This window comes from Rhipicephalus microplus, chromosome 6 (assembly GCF_043290135.1).
Source record: "Rhipicephalus microplus isolate Deutch F79 chromosome 6, USDA_Rmic, whole genome shotgun sequence".
Classification (NCBI taxonomy): domain Eukaryota; kingdom Metazoa; phylum Arthropoda; class Arachnida; order Ixodida; family Ixodidae; genus Rhipicephalus; species Rhipicephalus microplus.
This window is the reverse complement of record NC_134705.1, coordinates 27597068-27613120: the sequence shown is the minus strand read 5'-3', so window position 1 is coordinate 27613120 and position 16053 is coordinate 27597068. Positions and strand designations below refer to the sequence as shown.

The 16053-nt window shown below is 45.5% G+C and overlaps 1 protein-coding gene across 1 annotated transcript in view; it reads right to left on the bottom strand.

The window, feature by feature from the left end:
* norpA (no receptor potential A) overlaps positions 1-16053 on the bottom strand; it is a 553315-nt gene that overhangs the window by 415184 nt on the left and 122078 nt on the right. The window contains exon 8 of the mRNA XM_075865873.1: positions 2856-2909. Within this exon, the coding sequence (XP_075721988.1) occupies positions 2856-2909 (54 nt within the window). The remainder of the gene's footprint in view (positions 1-2855; positions 2910-16053) is intronic.

Genomic DNA, 16053 nt, shown 5'->3' with positions numbered 1-16053 from the left:
CAAAATTTTGATGGATTAGTAGAAATAAGTGATCGTAGAAAAGTATTAAAAAGTACAGCTTTTGCTTTTCTTAATGCATTGCGATATGCACGCAGTGCGTGAAAATAAGCATTCCAAAGGATAGATGTTTGAATGCGTTTCGCAAGGCGAAAGAGGCGTTTTTTCTTGTTTGATAATCTTTTTAGTGTGGTCGAACACCAAGGCAAACGTTTCTTTTCGAAAAGCCTGCGCAGTGGAATATATTTAGCAACAAGTGACGTGGCTTTAATTTTTAACAAATTCCAATTATCTTCTACGGTACAGCTAAAAAATTCTGGCATGTACTCGTCAATGAACAGTGCAAGCTCATTATTAATTGCTGTGTAATCACCTCTCGTATATTCTCTGATCAATTTTGGAGTGCTTTTCTGGCGTGTGATGTGGCCCTTTACAAAAAAGTGTAAAAGACAGTGATCGCTTATTCAGGGTAAACAAGTTAATGAGTGTACTAGGTTAGGATTGTTGACGAGCACGAGGTCGAGAGTATTTGACGAAGTAGCGTTAGTTCTAGCAGGTCCAGAAACAAGTGGCGTAAGATTAAAATTTAAGCACAAGTTAATAAAAGAGTCGCTTTCAGTGGACGAACCAACAACAGAGGGATATTGCAAAGCCCAATTTATTTTAGGAAAATTAAAATCACCCTGAAGAAGCAAAGGAGAGTGGGAAAATTCTGAGACAAGAAAATTAAGAATGTCATGAAGTTCATTGCAGAAAGCAGTTGATGTATTTGGCGAACGATAGCAAGCACAGAGCAACATGTTTTGATGATTTAAGATAGCACGTACGCATACTAATTCTAAGGACGTCGTAAATGCAATCCTAGCCGACACTATATTATCGGCGACGGCAATCAGTACGCCACTACCTGGTTTTATATCATTGTCGTGACGGTACACAACATAATTCTTCTCGCACTGGGACAACTCCTCGCTCAAAATTTTATCGGTCAACCAGGTCTCCATTAATGCAATTCACATCAGCGACACATTAATCAAGAATAGGGGCTAGAGCGTCGAATTTAATGATTAAACTGCGCTTATTTGACCACGAAAAGGATAAGCCTTCAGAATGGTGGCTGCGTGGCTGATGTTTCACTTTGTCAGGAAAAAGAACCACCCAAACGGCAGTGACAAACCATAGTTTAGTGTTACTTGGAGCATTTCCAAAATGCAATTCACAGACACTGTCGTTGTCGGGGGATCAAACGTAACACTTTTGTTGATGTATAACTTGTTAAACCTCACAAAGAAAACTTTGCCGCTTTTCTTGGCAAAATCGTACAGCTTTGTCCTGACAGTTCTGGTTGCCCTACAAAAATCTTCGCTTACGGAAACACCAATTGCTTTTAACTTACCTTTAGAAGACAGGATCGTTTCTCTTAGTTTGCAAGATGAAAACCAAACAATAATAGGTCTGGGCTTTCAAGTGACACAAAATTTTCACTTCAAAGTTAAACCAGAAACGAAATGGTTTTTGTACAACTAGAATCAAAAGAGATTCTGTTGAACATTCTGGTCTAGAATGCATGGTTATTTTTTGTGAATTAATATTATTATGAATATAACAGCTAAGTGTCCAGACAATCAGTGTTAACACCAAAGGATTCATAATATAGTTAATAACGTTCCTTCATTGAAAGTCACAAATTATATAACAAAATCTTTGTCTTTTGATGATGCACTCATTGCTAATGTGTGTTGTTTATATAGCTAGACAAAAGTTCGCCCAATACACACTTAAATCTGACATCCTTAATGGTCGCACAGTCAAACTACTTCGGTTAGTCAGGTCAGCTGGTGGTAGCTGGATTCACAACACACACTTCCAAATGTTGGTAGTCTTTGAGTGCAATGCACTGCGCGAATATAAACTGCGGTGACCTTTGTGCTCCATGCAATTTCAGTATTAAAATGAAATAAATAAATAAACAAGCAAAAATGTGGCCACATCTCGAAAGCCACGATACTTTGCGCCCTCAAAAAGACTGGGTGCCTTGATGTTACCAGTGATCATTACAGGCTACTGATTGCCAACACCTTGGAAGTGCCTGCAAGAGCCACAGCCATTTTACAACAGCATGAAAGAACTGTAGCAATATTCCTGCTTCTGAAGCTCTACGACACTGATGTTTGCATAAATATAAGGTTACTGGAATATACACCCAGCTCTTCTAGAATTTTTCCTTATTTTCTCATTACCCGCAGTTCCCTTCTTACCCGAGACCATGTCATGAGGACAGTTGGTTCAACATCCACAACTTCTAAAGCAGTGTATGCATATCTCCCCCCACCCCTGAATATGCAATCAAGTACTGCTGACTGGGCGAGTTGGCGTATAATAAAATGATATTGCTTTAGCGCAGCTCAGTTTGAGCGTGAAGGAACGATACTATGCAGTCAAGAAGGGGAACAGACAGACGATAGCGCTCACACTGTCGTCTGTCTTTTCCCCTTCTTGACTGCATAGTACCTTTCCTTCACGCTGAAACTGAGCTGCACTAAAGCAATACCCTAAATATGCCTTTGTTGCACAACGGCTTCATGTCTAAGCAATGGGCAAAAAAAGCAGTCTAGAGCAGAAGCAGGATTGAAAAGTTTTTCCCTTTGGCCTTTTTTTATACAGTACTATTCCAACATCCAATTGCATAACGTTGAGTTGACTGCCTCGTTTGTCAGATGTTTTCAAGCTTCAACTTGACGACTAAGCACAAGCCTGATGCATCTGCATTAGTCAAACAGGTGCACGTGCAAAACCTGACAAACTCTGGGAAGAAGCACGCACACAAGCCATGCAAGAGCTGAACAAGCTGTCCTCACCTTCGTACCGGTAATTTTCCATCCGGGTCCACCAGGAATCCTAGCTTGATCCAACTACACATACCAATCAAAAATCAACAGAAAAAAAGATCAAGATGGCCTACAACACAAATTACATATCATTCATTGCATGAAAGTAACATAAAGCTGTGTTCTCTGTACAGAACAAAGGGTGCAAATAAGTATTGTACTGGCATCACACGGGCACTTTTAATCGCAATCAGGGCGATCCAGTTCTGTTTTCTTGATCGCGATCAACTTTATGACAGCTGCTTCACGGCCCAAGCTGATCCGGTTCGAGCTTTGGTTATCTAAATGCTCCATGTGCCACTTGCATGCCGTAAAACATGTCACTGACAGAACTCGGCATACGATGGTTCTATAGAGCCCTTTGTCAGCAATGTTTTCTTGCAAGAACCGCTAAAACGTCAAAAACTTTGCCTGCCACTACAAAAGTAATTTCATAAACCCATCATTCAATAGTTTTACTTGCATATACCTGTATTGCTGGGTGAGATTCTTGACCTTTGCTTTTATTTCTGATGGCACCTGCTCATAGCCGTCCAGTCTTAGCAAAGCATCAATCTCATTGTACGCACCAGAGTTTCAGTTTTGGCGCCTCAAGTCTTCCAGTTGCTCCTGCCAGCGGTCAATTGCTGCAATGGTCTCTTCATTCGACCACGAAGGGGACGTACATTGCGCCGTAGTCGAAAGGCTTGTGACACTCATAATCAGTTTGCTTCGAGGTACTCCAACAGCGCAATCGTGCGAGAGTTGAACTAAGCGCGGCAGGCAATGGTTGATTGCTTGTCATCTGCTAGTTGTCTGCTTCTCTCGTAACTGCATGCGGTCGATACGAACCTCTAAATATGCGATATTTCAGATATTGTTCCAATGCAAATAGTGTAGAATTTAATTTTCTATAGACATCTAGCTGCTTTAAAGTGTTTTTATTTAACTATGCTCAATTTTCTTGTTTATTATGCTTTGAACAAGCTCAACCAGGGGGTGCAGACGACAGTGAAATCGCGATCTTGCAGGCGGATCCCGATGCATGGCTCGCGATAGTCTTGATCCTGATCCCGCCTGATCGTGATTAAAAGTGACCGTGTAGCAGCACTTAATCCGGATCGTGGTTAATCTGAATTGACACTGATCACGCTTAAAAGTGCTCGTGTGACACCTGTATTACATAAATGACCTTTTGCAAATGAACAGTCAGTTCATGGAAAAAAAATCATCTTGCTTGAGCGCCATTTTTAAAGTTTAGCAAACAGCAAAACAGTGTAGATTGCTTTTTCAAGCAATGGATGCTTAAGACATCGTGTATATTGCACAGCAACGTCATGTTTTCACAGAGCAGATGTAAATAAGTACAAGTAGCTATTTTGCCAACCACGAAGCACTTGATATGTCAATGTTTTTCTCATGACGCAGGGTGATGAGTGTCACACACATCTAGAGGTAGTAAAGAAGATGCATGCCAAGTAATGGCCTTTTAATGAATGTATGCGGGTTTTATGCTAAGCATGTCGTACTAAGCCCAGTTTATGATCAGAAACTTTAGCAAAGTGATTTTGATGAGAGGCTATAAAAACGATTACCAAATTGTTTTTATTATTATGCCCATACAGCCCATAGGGCTCAAACGAAACGAAAGAGTGCGAACCAAAATGAAAAGGTTTAAAACATAAAAACCTGATGTTTTGGCTACCGTATGATAGCCTTGTTCGCAGTAAAGTGGTTTAGCGAAGTCAGCATTTGTCCATTTAGAATGCTGTCGAGACCCTTAACGTACGCTGGTGGTAGATTGCCATAATTTCTCTTTAGTGCTTCTTTCGTAGCCTGGATAGGGAGAGATTCCAGATATTGACGCTAAAACCAATTTCCTTTCTTTGCGATTACGGGGCAGAAGACCACAAGCCATGTATCTCCTCGCATCCTAATTCTAGACTTCACATGTTCCCCGTTGTGCAAGCTTTCTGGCTACCTTCATCGAGTGTTCGCACCTCTCATGAAAAACGGCACTTCTTTCACCCGTAACTACTATGATTTCATTGAAAAGGTGTGGGACATTATGATTGATGATGACGAAATCTTAGTTTCATTTGATGTGAAGTCACTTTTAACCAGTGTTCATGCGGATCTAGCCGGTGAGGTGTGCGAGGCTGCCTAACAGCTCGGGACAAATCACCAACAAACGCACTCGATCTTCTAGAGCTTTTGAAGTTCTGCCACATTGTGTTCCAGGATGTCGTCTACAAGCAGGTGCACAGAACTGCGATGGGCACTTCAATTTCTGTAACTGCGGCTAACTTTACCATAGAGTTAGAGCCCTTTAACTGCCCTTTAACGCCCTTTAACTGTCCTCTGCAGACTTTCCTGTATCATAATGACGACTGTTTTTGTGCCATCAAGAAAGAGGCTTTAGGGCGATTCTCGGTGCATTTGAATTGCATAGATATATCTATTTAGTTCACAACTGAAACGGAGGTCTCTGGCTGTCTACCTTTCCTAGACGTACTTGTAGAAAAAGCCTTTGTATCACTGTCTTCAGGAAGGCAACATACAGCGGACATTACCTGCACTACGATTCAGTCCATTCTGCCTGCCACAATCATCCTGTTGCCACTTCCCTGATACAGAAAACATACATGATTTGCTCCAGTGAGTGGAGGTGCTGACACCCCCTTCAAAGTTGTTTGCACTGCACGCGCACCTGTCTCGCGCAGAAGCCGTATTTTGGGGTCACAATTATTGAGCAGTAGGTGGCACTGTGTTCGTGGGCGTTGATCACCACTATCATCATCACGGTTAGATCAGTATGAGCGCCGGGGGTGACTCCTGGCTGCATGCCTAGGTGGCGGCACGCAAGAAATAAGCTGGTCTCTTTCTCTGGTGGCGTTTGGCGCGAACGGTTGTCTCTCGCGGTGTGTCCCTGATGCACGGCACTGCGGGCCGTCTGCCGGGAGCCACTGTGGCGAGTCAAGAGTTGGGGATGCCGCCTTGCGTTTGTTATGTTGTTGAGTGTTGTGTAATTATGTGTAAGGTTGTTTAGTGTCTATATCAGAGTTGATGTTATCGTAATTCGGCTGACGATATCGTCGATCAAATAGTAGTTAAATAAATATGTGTTGTTTGGTTTGCTCTGACCGTGTTTACTGTCTCCGTTCACTCCAAGAGTGTGGTGAAAATAACCACCTTCAAATCCCACACCGGCTGCCCAACGTGGGGCTTTTGCAGCATCGAATGACAGTTTTTGCCACGCGGTACAACCTTTTGTTTGAGTTGGGGTAGGCCTAAGGAGACTTAGGTAGAGTAGGCCTAGGGGGGACGTCTCATAGCTATAGCATCGGCGGTGTGCTTTGTTGAGACCGAAGAGATCGGCTGGTGTGACGTGTTTGAACTTGTCGGCACGTTTAATATTTTTTTTCTGCTCGCAAGTGTTATTTTATCATTATCTTGTTGTTAGTTTTCAAGAATGTTGTTCAGTTGGTACGAGAGCCATGCGGTCTGCACCCTGGGGGTGATTAAAGCTTAGAGCACGTAGGTCGTAGGCCAGGCCCGAAGCGAGTGAGTACGGAAGCCTCGTGGGCGGTCCGAATTTCTGTAGATAGCTTCTTCTATTTCATTGCGCTCAAGGAGCCGGGCGTCATTGTCTGGTATTGTGGCTCGACGCCGAGGCGTCGTGACACCGTCCGGGACGATGGACGCCAATCACTCCATAAGCTGCTCTGTGCCGCGAGCGATACCGCCACCTTGCAGAGTGTATGATGTCTCATTGTGGCTGCCTCTTCTGCATCTAGGCTGGGTGCTGGGTGGATGCCGGTTGTTGTCGAGCGACTCATTAGGCCTGAAGCTCTGCGCAGCCGCCTGTCGCACGTGGCACAACTAGGTGGATCGAAATCTTTAGGGGTGACGCGTCAGCATTGTTCGCTGATGAGCACATACCATGCGGTTGGGAGCTGTCAGACCCCGCTTTAAACTCCTACGCTTACGCGCTTCGTACGGCCCACGCCTTCCCCGCACTTAACATTCCACGGCAGGAGCGCGAGGTCGCCATGGGGCCTAACGAGCGGCGCAACCAAGAGTGAGGACCACCTGACCGAGGCGACTTACGATCGAGCCGACGTGGTTTCGAAGGTACTTGCTATCGGTGCAGTGTGCAGGGGCACATCGCCCACGCATGCGAACGCACACCGGGTCAAGATCAAACGTGCGGTCCAGGAAACAGACAGTGCCGCCAGTGATCCACATCAGACCCCGCGCGGTGATCAGTAATCCCACCGATGCGTTCAGATCACTGGTACCCACAGTCTGTCGCACAAGTGATACTGTAGACTCGCTCGCGCCGCTAATCGAGTTAACGATAGCTGAAAAGAAGTTTGTAGCACTTTTGGATACTGGGGCAAGCGCTTATTTATTAGGCGATGATGTGTTGCGCTATTTCCGTGAAAACAATACCCGCATGAGACAAAGCAACCCCATTTTCCGCCTTTCTACGGGCACAGCACAATTGAGCGGCGCGGCTAGGCTAGTGATCCGCTGGGAAAGACGCGTTAGGCAACATTTCGTGCATCTTTCTGGGCTGTAATGTCTAATCCTGGGTCGAGACTTCTTTGCCAAGTCGGGTACTGTCACTGAAAATGCGAACAGCGGTTACCGTGAGCACGACAAAAACGCGCTAAAGCTTTCTCAAAGTCTCCCCGCATTGACAAAGGCATGTCAATCGCAGGGAGAGGCGCGAGTGCACGAGGAGAAAAGTGCGCCGAGAAAGCGAGTGACCACCCCGCCAGAACAATGTGCCACGCTGCAGGGAAGGTCAGTGCACCTGCTTTTGGTAGAGGCACAGAGCCTGTCAGAAAGGGAACGACCGCAGCTGTCATCGCTGTTTGTACGAGTACGACGTGATGTTTACTGACCACCCCGGCAGCACTATGCTGGTCAAGCACAGAATTGACATGGGTGACGCACGACCTCGGAAATGCGATCCCCGACCGATCATCTTGGCTACGCGGAAAGCACTAGACGTCGCCTTGGATGAACTCATCGACACAGGCGTAGATGAGAGGTCAAACAGCCCATGGGGTTCCTCGGTAGTTCTAGTTCCAAAGAAAGATGATACATATTTTTTTAATATTTATCTTGCAATGCACGAGTTGGGAAAAGTGACCTCTATTTTTTTTAGGTGGGTGTGTCGGCTGCCGCCAATGTATTAGCTAGCAGCACTGACCATTGTACCACATGGGCGAGAAGCCTGAAGCAACCTTCCCTTGGCCCTACTCCATTGTTCTGCAAGTGCTTTGAATGTACGCAGCGGGAGTGATATCATCCGTGGATGTCTGTCTTCTGCACATTGTCTTCGCCGCTGGCCGGGAATGTGATCGTGACTTCGGGCGGTGGACATGCCTGGGACCTGCGCAACTGCCTGTAGTTCGGCGCCCCCGTGAGTGCTGGTTGCAACCGGAATACTTGTCCGCGCGAGTAACGCTTCGTCGAGTTGACGGCAAGGTTGTTGTTGCGGGACCGGTACTGAGGTGAAGTCGTCGAGCCGGACAATGCGGCAGTGTCGACCGGCGGCGGTGTCGTAGTGCACGGACATTATGTAGGGGCATGTGTTGTCATTTTTCGTGAGAGCTTGTGTAGCTGATTTCTTTCATGTTTTTTTTTTTCTTTTTGAGGTATGGTTTGAATAAGGTTGGAAGAATGTGGGGGTGCTGACACCTCCTTTAAAGTTGTTTGCACCGCGTGGCACACCTGTCTCGCACAGAAGCTGTATTTTCGAGGTCACAACTGTTGAGCAGTAGGTGGCGTGTTCACAGGCATTGATCACCACTATCATCATCATGCTTAGATCGGTATGAGCGCCGGCGGTGACTCCTGGCAGCACGCCTTGGTGGCAGCGTGCAAGAAATAAGCTGGTCTCTTTCTCTGGTGGCGTTTGGCCCAAATAGTTGTCTCTCGCGGTGTGTCCCCGGTGCACGGCATCGCGAGCCGTCTGCCAGGGGCCACTGTGGCGAGTCAGGAGTTGGCAACACCGCCTTGCGTTTGTTATGTTATTGAGTGTTGTGTAATTATGTGTAAGGTTGTTTAGCGTCTGGATCACAGTGATGTTATAATAATTCAGCTGACGATATCATCAATCAAAAAGTAGTTAAATAAATGTGTTGTTTGGTTTGTTTCAACTGTGTCTACTGGGTCTGTTCACTCCAAAAGGGTGGTGGCGATAACCACCTTCAGACGCCACAAGTGACACTGACAATGCCTCGACCTTTCCAAAGTGCACAGCGAACTTTCTGCCAATGGGTACCCAGTCAATTTCGTTCATTCCATAGAGCACCGCACACACAACGATGCCGCTTTGCGCATGATGCAGCCCCGAGCTTGTGCAGCCATCCTCTATGTGCCAAATATAGGTGAGGTGCTGGCAAGGGTTCTACGAATGTCGACATACACATTGTGCATGTTCCTGCCCGCAAACGTAAGCACGAACTGATGCATGTGAAGAGCCCACTAGAGAAAGAAAAGTTCCTTGGCATTGTTTATAAAATCCCATGTGCAGACTGCAACGCCAGGTGTCTCAGCAGCGTCCTAAAATGGACGTAAGCCCACTTCGCTCGGCCACTTTACTGCAAACAAGCCTACCACACGGTAGCCAATCGTCAATTTCTGATGTTTTAAACCCTTTCATATTAGTCAGTACTTTTTCATTTCATTTGTTTTTCATGCTTCTTCCTGACCAGATGATGCTTCGTAAAACCACTGATTTCAGTTCACAGGGCTGAGTTATATTATAACACACTTGTGAAGATGAAGGAAGCACAGTAGTGAGAAGGCTTTCCAATATTTTGGAGCAGCCATTGGAGCAGGCACAATCTGTTTTTGGAGCAGCTACATCCATGTCTGGAACATGTGCGGGCTTTTAATGATACACACAGAGGAAAAAAAACTTCGCTGTAACTTAGTGCAATGTTCTTTCAATTTACATCATCATTTATACAGAAGCAGCAAGCCCACAAAATAAGCACAAAAAATAAGCAGAAACAGGATCATATACAAAAGCAGTGACTTAAAACAGTGAACAATTAGGCTATGTGCAGCATGAAGGTCTAGTAGCGTGCATGCACACTCACTCACATAAGAGTACACATGGGGAGGCAAAGATGCGAGAGGGGGGTGCAAAGCCAGTCCCATACATTGACAAAATAGGGAGTCAGTGAGAGGGGGGGGGGGGGGGCACCTAGCCTCATACATCAGAGGCGTAGTCAGAAATTCTTTCGTAGAGGGATTCACACCGACCCGACAGGGGGGGGGGGGGGGGGCACAGGCATTAGCTTTTTTTCGTGCCGTCACTATCGACGGTAGTTTAAACAGATGGTGCACATGTATATGAAGTCGCGAGATATTCCCCCTCTCCCCATGCGTATGGTTGTGAAGAGAGTAAGTGAGTAGGTAAAAGTACTGTAAGAATGATTGATTGATATGTGAGGTTTAACGTCCCAAAAAACACCATGTGATTATGAGAGACGCCGTAGTGGAGGGACCCAGAAATTTAGACCACCTGGGGTTCTTCAACATGCACCCAAATCTGAGCACTCGGGCCTACAGCATTTTCAGCTCCATTGAAAATGCAACCGCTGCAGCCGGGATTCGATCTCGAAACCTGCGGGTTAGCAGCCGAATACCTTAGCCACTAGCCCATGGCGGCGGGGCAGTACTGTAAGAAGTACTGTGAAATACAGTAAACGACAGGTGCAGCGACCATTTGGAGCAACAGACTCTCGCTGCACCATTGAATGAGCTAGTCTTCGAAAACACATTATTGGAATTACCCACCCGATCGAAGAAGACATCGTTAATCGTTAATCTTTGTTAAGCGTAGATGGCGTAGTTTTCATCGGGGCGAAGTGCATTACACAGGTCACGGACAGTTCCACTTACAAGGAGGAATGAGAGGTATACGCAGCATATTTTTTCTACATTCATAATTAAATTTTTGTTTTGCTCACTTTGCTGAGCGAATTTCTTACTGTCGATGTCTATGACTTCATGCCTATGGGAATGATTTTTATGTTAATCTCTATATGTCAAGCCAACCTGACGCAGTGGTAGGTTTTAGTCATTTTTTTTTACTTTACTGCATGCATCCAAGCATGCTTGCAATACACAATATTTTTTTTTTTTAAGATATGCTGCATGTTGGCAATACCATAATGCACAGGTTAATTTTAGGGCAGACTTTCAGTTGCACTGTGACTATTGATAGCAATGAAGTACTCCAATTAGAGATTTTATAAAACAATCTTCAAGGGCAAAGTAATCATTGATAAGAAATGTTCATTTGGTCTCAATCAAAAGTGCACGTGTGACTGGACTATACCTACTCACATAAAACTAGCTTGGTCGCAGCGTATACAGTCGACTCCCAATAATTTGAAGTCACTTAATTGGTATTGTCGCTTAATTGGAAGTGGAATGAAGGTTCCGTCAGTTTTGTATGCAATTCAATAGAAAGAAATGCTCATTAATTGGAAGCTAGAGGTTTGAAATTTTGGGTAATTTGAATTTTCAATCAAATTCCCAAAGAAAATTGTCATAATATTTAATAAAGTTACTAGTTTTAAAGTGCGAAAGAACAATGTCTGTGCGGCTGGCACTCAAAGGCATCGCAGCTGACCACAGCGCCACCAGTTCGACACTTCCTGCAGCTTACCAGCGCTGTTTGCACTGCAGTTGCTTACAGCGCCTCAGACCACGAACTGGCGAGGCTGCAAGCGGCCTGTGGCATGGCCGGGCTAGACTACACCTGCGCGCGCTTCTTTCCTTATGGCCTTCTCGCCCTTCGCGAATACAATTGGAGAGTTTCTAAGTATGTCTCCCTACCCGATGGCGGTAGGGGCGCAGCGACCCTGACATTGCATCTTCGGCGTCGCACACACGGCACAAGAAAGTTTGTCAATTTGAAACCCTGCAATAAAGCTTCTAGGCGAAAAGGGGAAGGGGGATTATTAAAGAAATCAAGGATAGAAAGGGGATCGTCTACTAAAAGGAAACTAGTTTACCAGACGTCTTGCCCCTTAATGTAGTTACGTATGTGCTCGTGAATAATACAAGCTGAAACTCAGTGAAAATGTGGAGGAATTGGCTAATGAGAGGCATAATTCAGAAGGCATAAACCACTGGCAACGATCAGAGAGATAGAAGAACAATGCTGCACCTGTTCTGAAATCAGAGAGCACTAAACACCTTTGGCCCTTGGTCTGGTCGGACAACGATGTCGCAATCAAGAGAGGTCGCTCCCAGAATGACGAGCACCCCTTCCCTTTTCTAGCTATTTTCTATTTTGCTATAATTTTCCAAATACATATAGAGTGCTTCAGGGCTAATAGCAGCCGTCTGCAGCCTGACAACACTTTAAAACACATATGTGTTGTATATCTAATAGCAAAAAAACTGCATATAAGGAGAAAGAAAGTAAAAAAAAGAGGACCCTTGCACCTAAATAACGTCTTTGGACGGCATGCACAGAGAGTGGTGGTATGCATTGTGAAGGTGTTAGCACCACCTGGAAATATTGATTCCGGAGACCCCAAGCCCTTTTGCATTCCTTTGTACTGCAAGCCACGTCCATGAAGAATGCGAACAAAGTACACAGCTGCTTACACTCGCAAGCCGCTGGCCTCAGAACTAAAACTGTGGTGCAAATGAGCTCTGCGCTATTTTTATAGTTCGTAGAACAACATGTATATAAATAGAAATTGACAACATTACAACTTTTCAGCTAGTAAGTAGCTGTTTTTCTGAAAAAACTGTATAGATTCTTTTGTGGCTTATTGCTACAAGCAAGTTGTTGTGAATTGCTTTTTATCTCTAGTGTGGCTTGCTTTATTCTGATATTTATGCACCACGGCTGCATTTAATTTGGTGCTTTGTCAGTGTTCAGTCTACAGTACCTTTTTTGAGTCAAGAAGGCAGTCGCACAACGTTCGCTTCGCGCATCATGCACATGGATATATATTAGCTGCGTGAAGGTGTATTGCTGTGTTCCGTCACGGCCGCTCGATCGCCGTGGTTCCGTATTGCAAGCCCTGTTCGGGAAAAACACCCAGTGTTCTTTCTCACAAATTCCCAAAACAATACTGAGCTGTGCAGCAAGTGACAAAGGAATATTGCGAGAGACAACCTCATCATCAAGGACAAGTCAGCATGGACAGTCGTATGAAACAGACACTTGCATGAAGAAGACTATGTGCCTGCATTCCACATCAGAAAACTTATTCCTGACTGCGTGCGCCTACTCTTTTCGAGAAATATCTTTCCTACATGATTTCCAGTGCATAGAAGCCACGCAAAGATCCTGCTTTACGAGTTGGGCACCTACATCAAACATCAAGGAAGCGAAAAGCGGAGGCCAACGAAACAGATCTAGATGTTGCAACTTCACAAGTCTCTTTCACTGAACAAGAAGCAGCAAGTGTTTGCACGCAAACAATAAACAGCGACGCTCATCGAGCGGGTCGATACCAGACTATGATAGGACGATTGCGCTCCCAAGTGTCACACTATCATTAAAAATGCGAGAAAGTGCAGCGATTGCTGAAAGAAGAAAAAATGCGCCTTAACATTATCGCGAAAGAAAGCACCGCGCATGCATGAAGAAAATCGCAGCAGATACACAGAAAGGAGAGAAAAAGGCCGTGTTTCTTTTGCATCAAATAGAAAATAGAATGTGATGGAAGAAAGCATTCAGCATACCCAGACGATTTTGTAAGGAGTGTGTGGTATGCCGCTTCCTGTCACAAAGAGGCTACAATCATGCACGCACTTCAGGACTTGTAACACTGCCAGCAAAGTGCACTCTTCACAGGTGTATAGATCCAAGCCCAGCATCATCAGGTATGAGCATTGCTATAAACCATTTGTGCGTCTTCAATAATTAAGCCACTTGTTTTTCAACACGCAATGAGTGAAGAAGCGCGCCTGAACTCATGTGTTCGCGCGCTGTACAGAGTGGCGGAAGATGGCAGGGTCACAGCACCCCCCTCAAAAGAAAGGGGAGAGGCATGTACTACACCCATTGCAAAAGCCGTAAGAAGGGAGCGCGCAGGTTCAGTCTAGCCCGGCCGTGCCTGTGGCAGTTGAGCAAGCGCTGGGCCTAATCATTTGTCTCTTTGAGCCGACAGCATTTCCACGTGCAACGGAGCTCTACGTGTATTTCAGGTGCAGTCACGACTACGGCAACTCGCGGGCCCTATCAGACGCTAGACTTGGTGACGAAAGTCAAGATATTGAAAGAAGTGGAAGTAGGAGGCACCGCCAAGCAAGATATTGCCCGGAAACACGACATCAAGCCTAATACCCTGTCAAAGATCCTCAAGAGCAAGCACTCGTTGCTGGATGCATTTGAAAATGACCAGTTTAAGTCGTCTCACAAGAGGATGCGCACTGGCGCCCACCCGGAGTTGGAGCAAGCATTGCTCGTTTGGATTCGAGAGGCGTGAAGCAACCGACTTCCGCTCAGCGGCGAGATCATTGCAGCGAAAGTCTCATCGTTTGCGACCATGCTAGGCATCGAGAGCTTCGCTTCTTCCGATGGATGGCTTACACGCTTTAAGCAACACCATAATATGGTGTTTAAAAGCGAGAATGGAGAAAGGGCTGCCGTCGACGCGGCAACATGTGCTATGTGGAGAGAAGATAAGCTTCGCGAATACTTGGACGAATATCAGCCACACGATATTTTCAATGCCAACGAGACGACACTTTTTTACTGAACACTGCCAGAGAAGACGCTGACCTTTAATGACGATAACTGTGCTGGAGGTAAGCAGAGTAAAGAAAGAGTGTGAGTGCTGATGGCGGCCAACATGGCGGGTTCTTAGCGATGTTGTCACCTGCTTTTAATAGACAAAGCCGCTAAGCCTAGATGTTTCAAGGGTGTGAAAACGTTGCCTGTAGACCACGCGTCTTACAGGAAAGCGTGGATGACCGCAGACCTATTCAAGGATTGAGTGATGAAATTGGATCTCAAGTTTGCGTTAGCGAAATGCAAGGTGTTGCTGCTTGTGGACCAGTGTAGTGCACACATGAATGTGCCACCCTTGAGTGCCATCCATGTCGCTTACCTGCCAGCGAACACTACATCAGTGTTACAACCTATGGAGCAGGGGATTATAACGAACGTGAAAGCACTTTATCGGAAACATCTTGAGTGGACGCTGTTGTGTCTGGACAATTCAACTCATTATGAGATGGGCCTTCTCAGCGCTATACATTTGCTGGCGCAAGGCTGGGGTCCTGTAAAAGACGAGACCATCGTGAACTACTTTAGGGCGTGCGGTTTCATTGCAAGTGCTGCAGATGATTCGTTTTGTACTATGGGGGAAGCAGACACAAGTGATATTGACGTTGACAGTCTCCTGCTAGCTCTCGGCGACGTCCCTTTCGAAAAATAAGTTGCTACTAACAGTGCTGTAGAAACGTGCAATGCGTTAACGGACGCCGAGATCGTCAAGAAGGTTCGGCCTAGCGAGGATAGTCATGAAACAGATGTGGACGATGACGTTGCAAGCGAGCCACAACCGCGACCTGCTGATGTAGCCGCTGGTCTTGCCCTCGCACAGAGGTTTTTTGCTGCTGAGAGCGATGCCGAGGAAGCTTTTGTGCACATATACAGACTGCATGACTTTCTTTCTGCAGCAAAATTTAGCAGGTTAAAGCTAACTGCAATCACCGATTTTTTTACGTAAACTGCTTTGATATACATGTATTTTTCGTTTCTTGTGGTTAATTGGAATTCCGTTTATGTGAAAGTTTTCCGCAGTCCCCATCAGCTTCACATTAACGAGAGTCGACTGTATGAGCTAAAACACTTACACACAAAAAAACGCGATATGTTCTCTTTGTTTTTTGCAGCTTTTTTCACTCGTCTCCGTGAAACAGTAACGTTGCGGTAGGGTGTCTTCTGTTGCTTGCAAGCGTGCAGCCTACTTTTCCCTTTACCTGCGCAGATTCAGAACTGTGCAGAGTATTTCACCACACAGCATACGTGCATTCATGTTTCCAGCAATTACACCAGCGTAAATAGGAGCAGCCTCGAACCACAAAAAATCTACAGTGATCGGTTCACCAGTGATGAAGGAATGAACTCTGGAATTATTCAGAGCTTAGTGCACCATAATCCATTTCTCAGAATGCG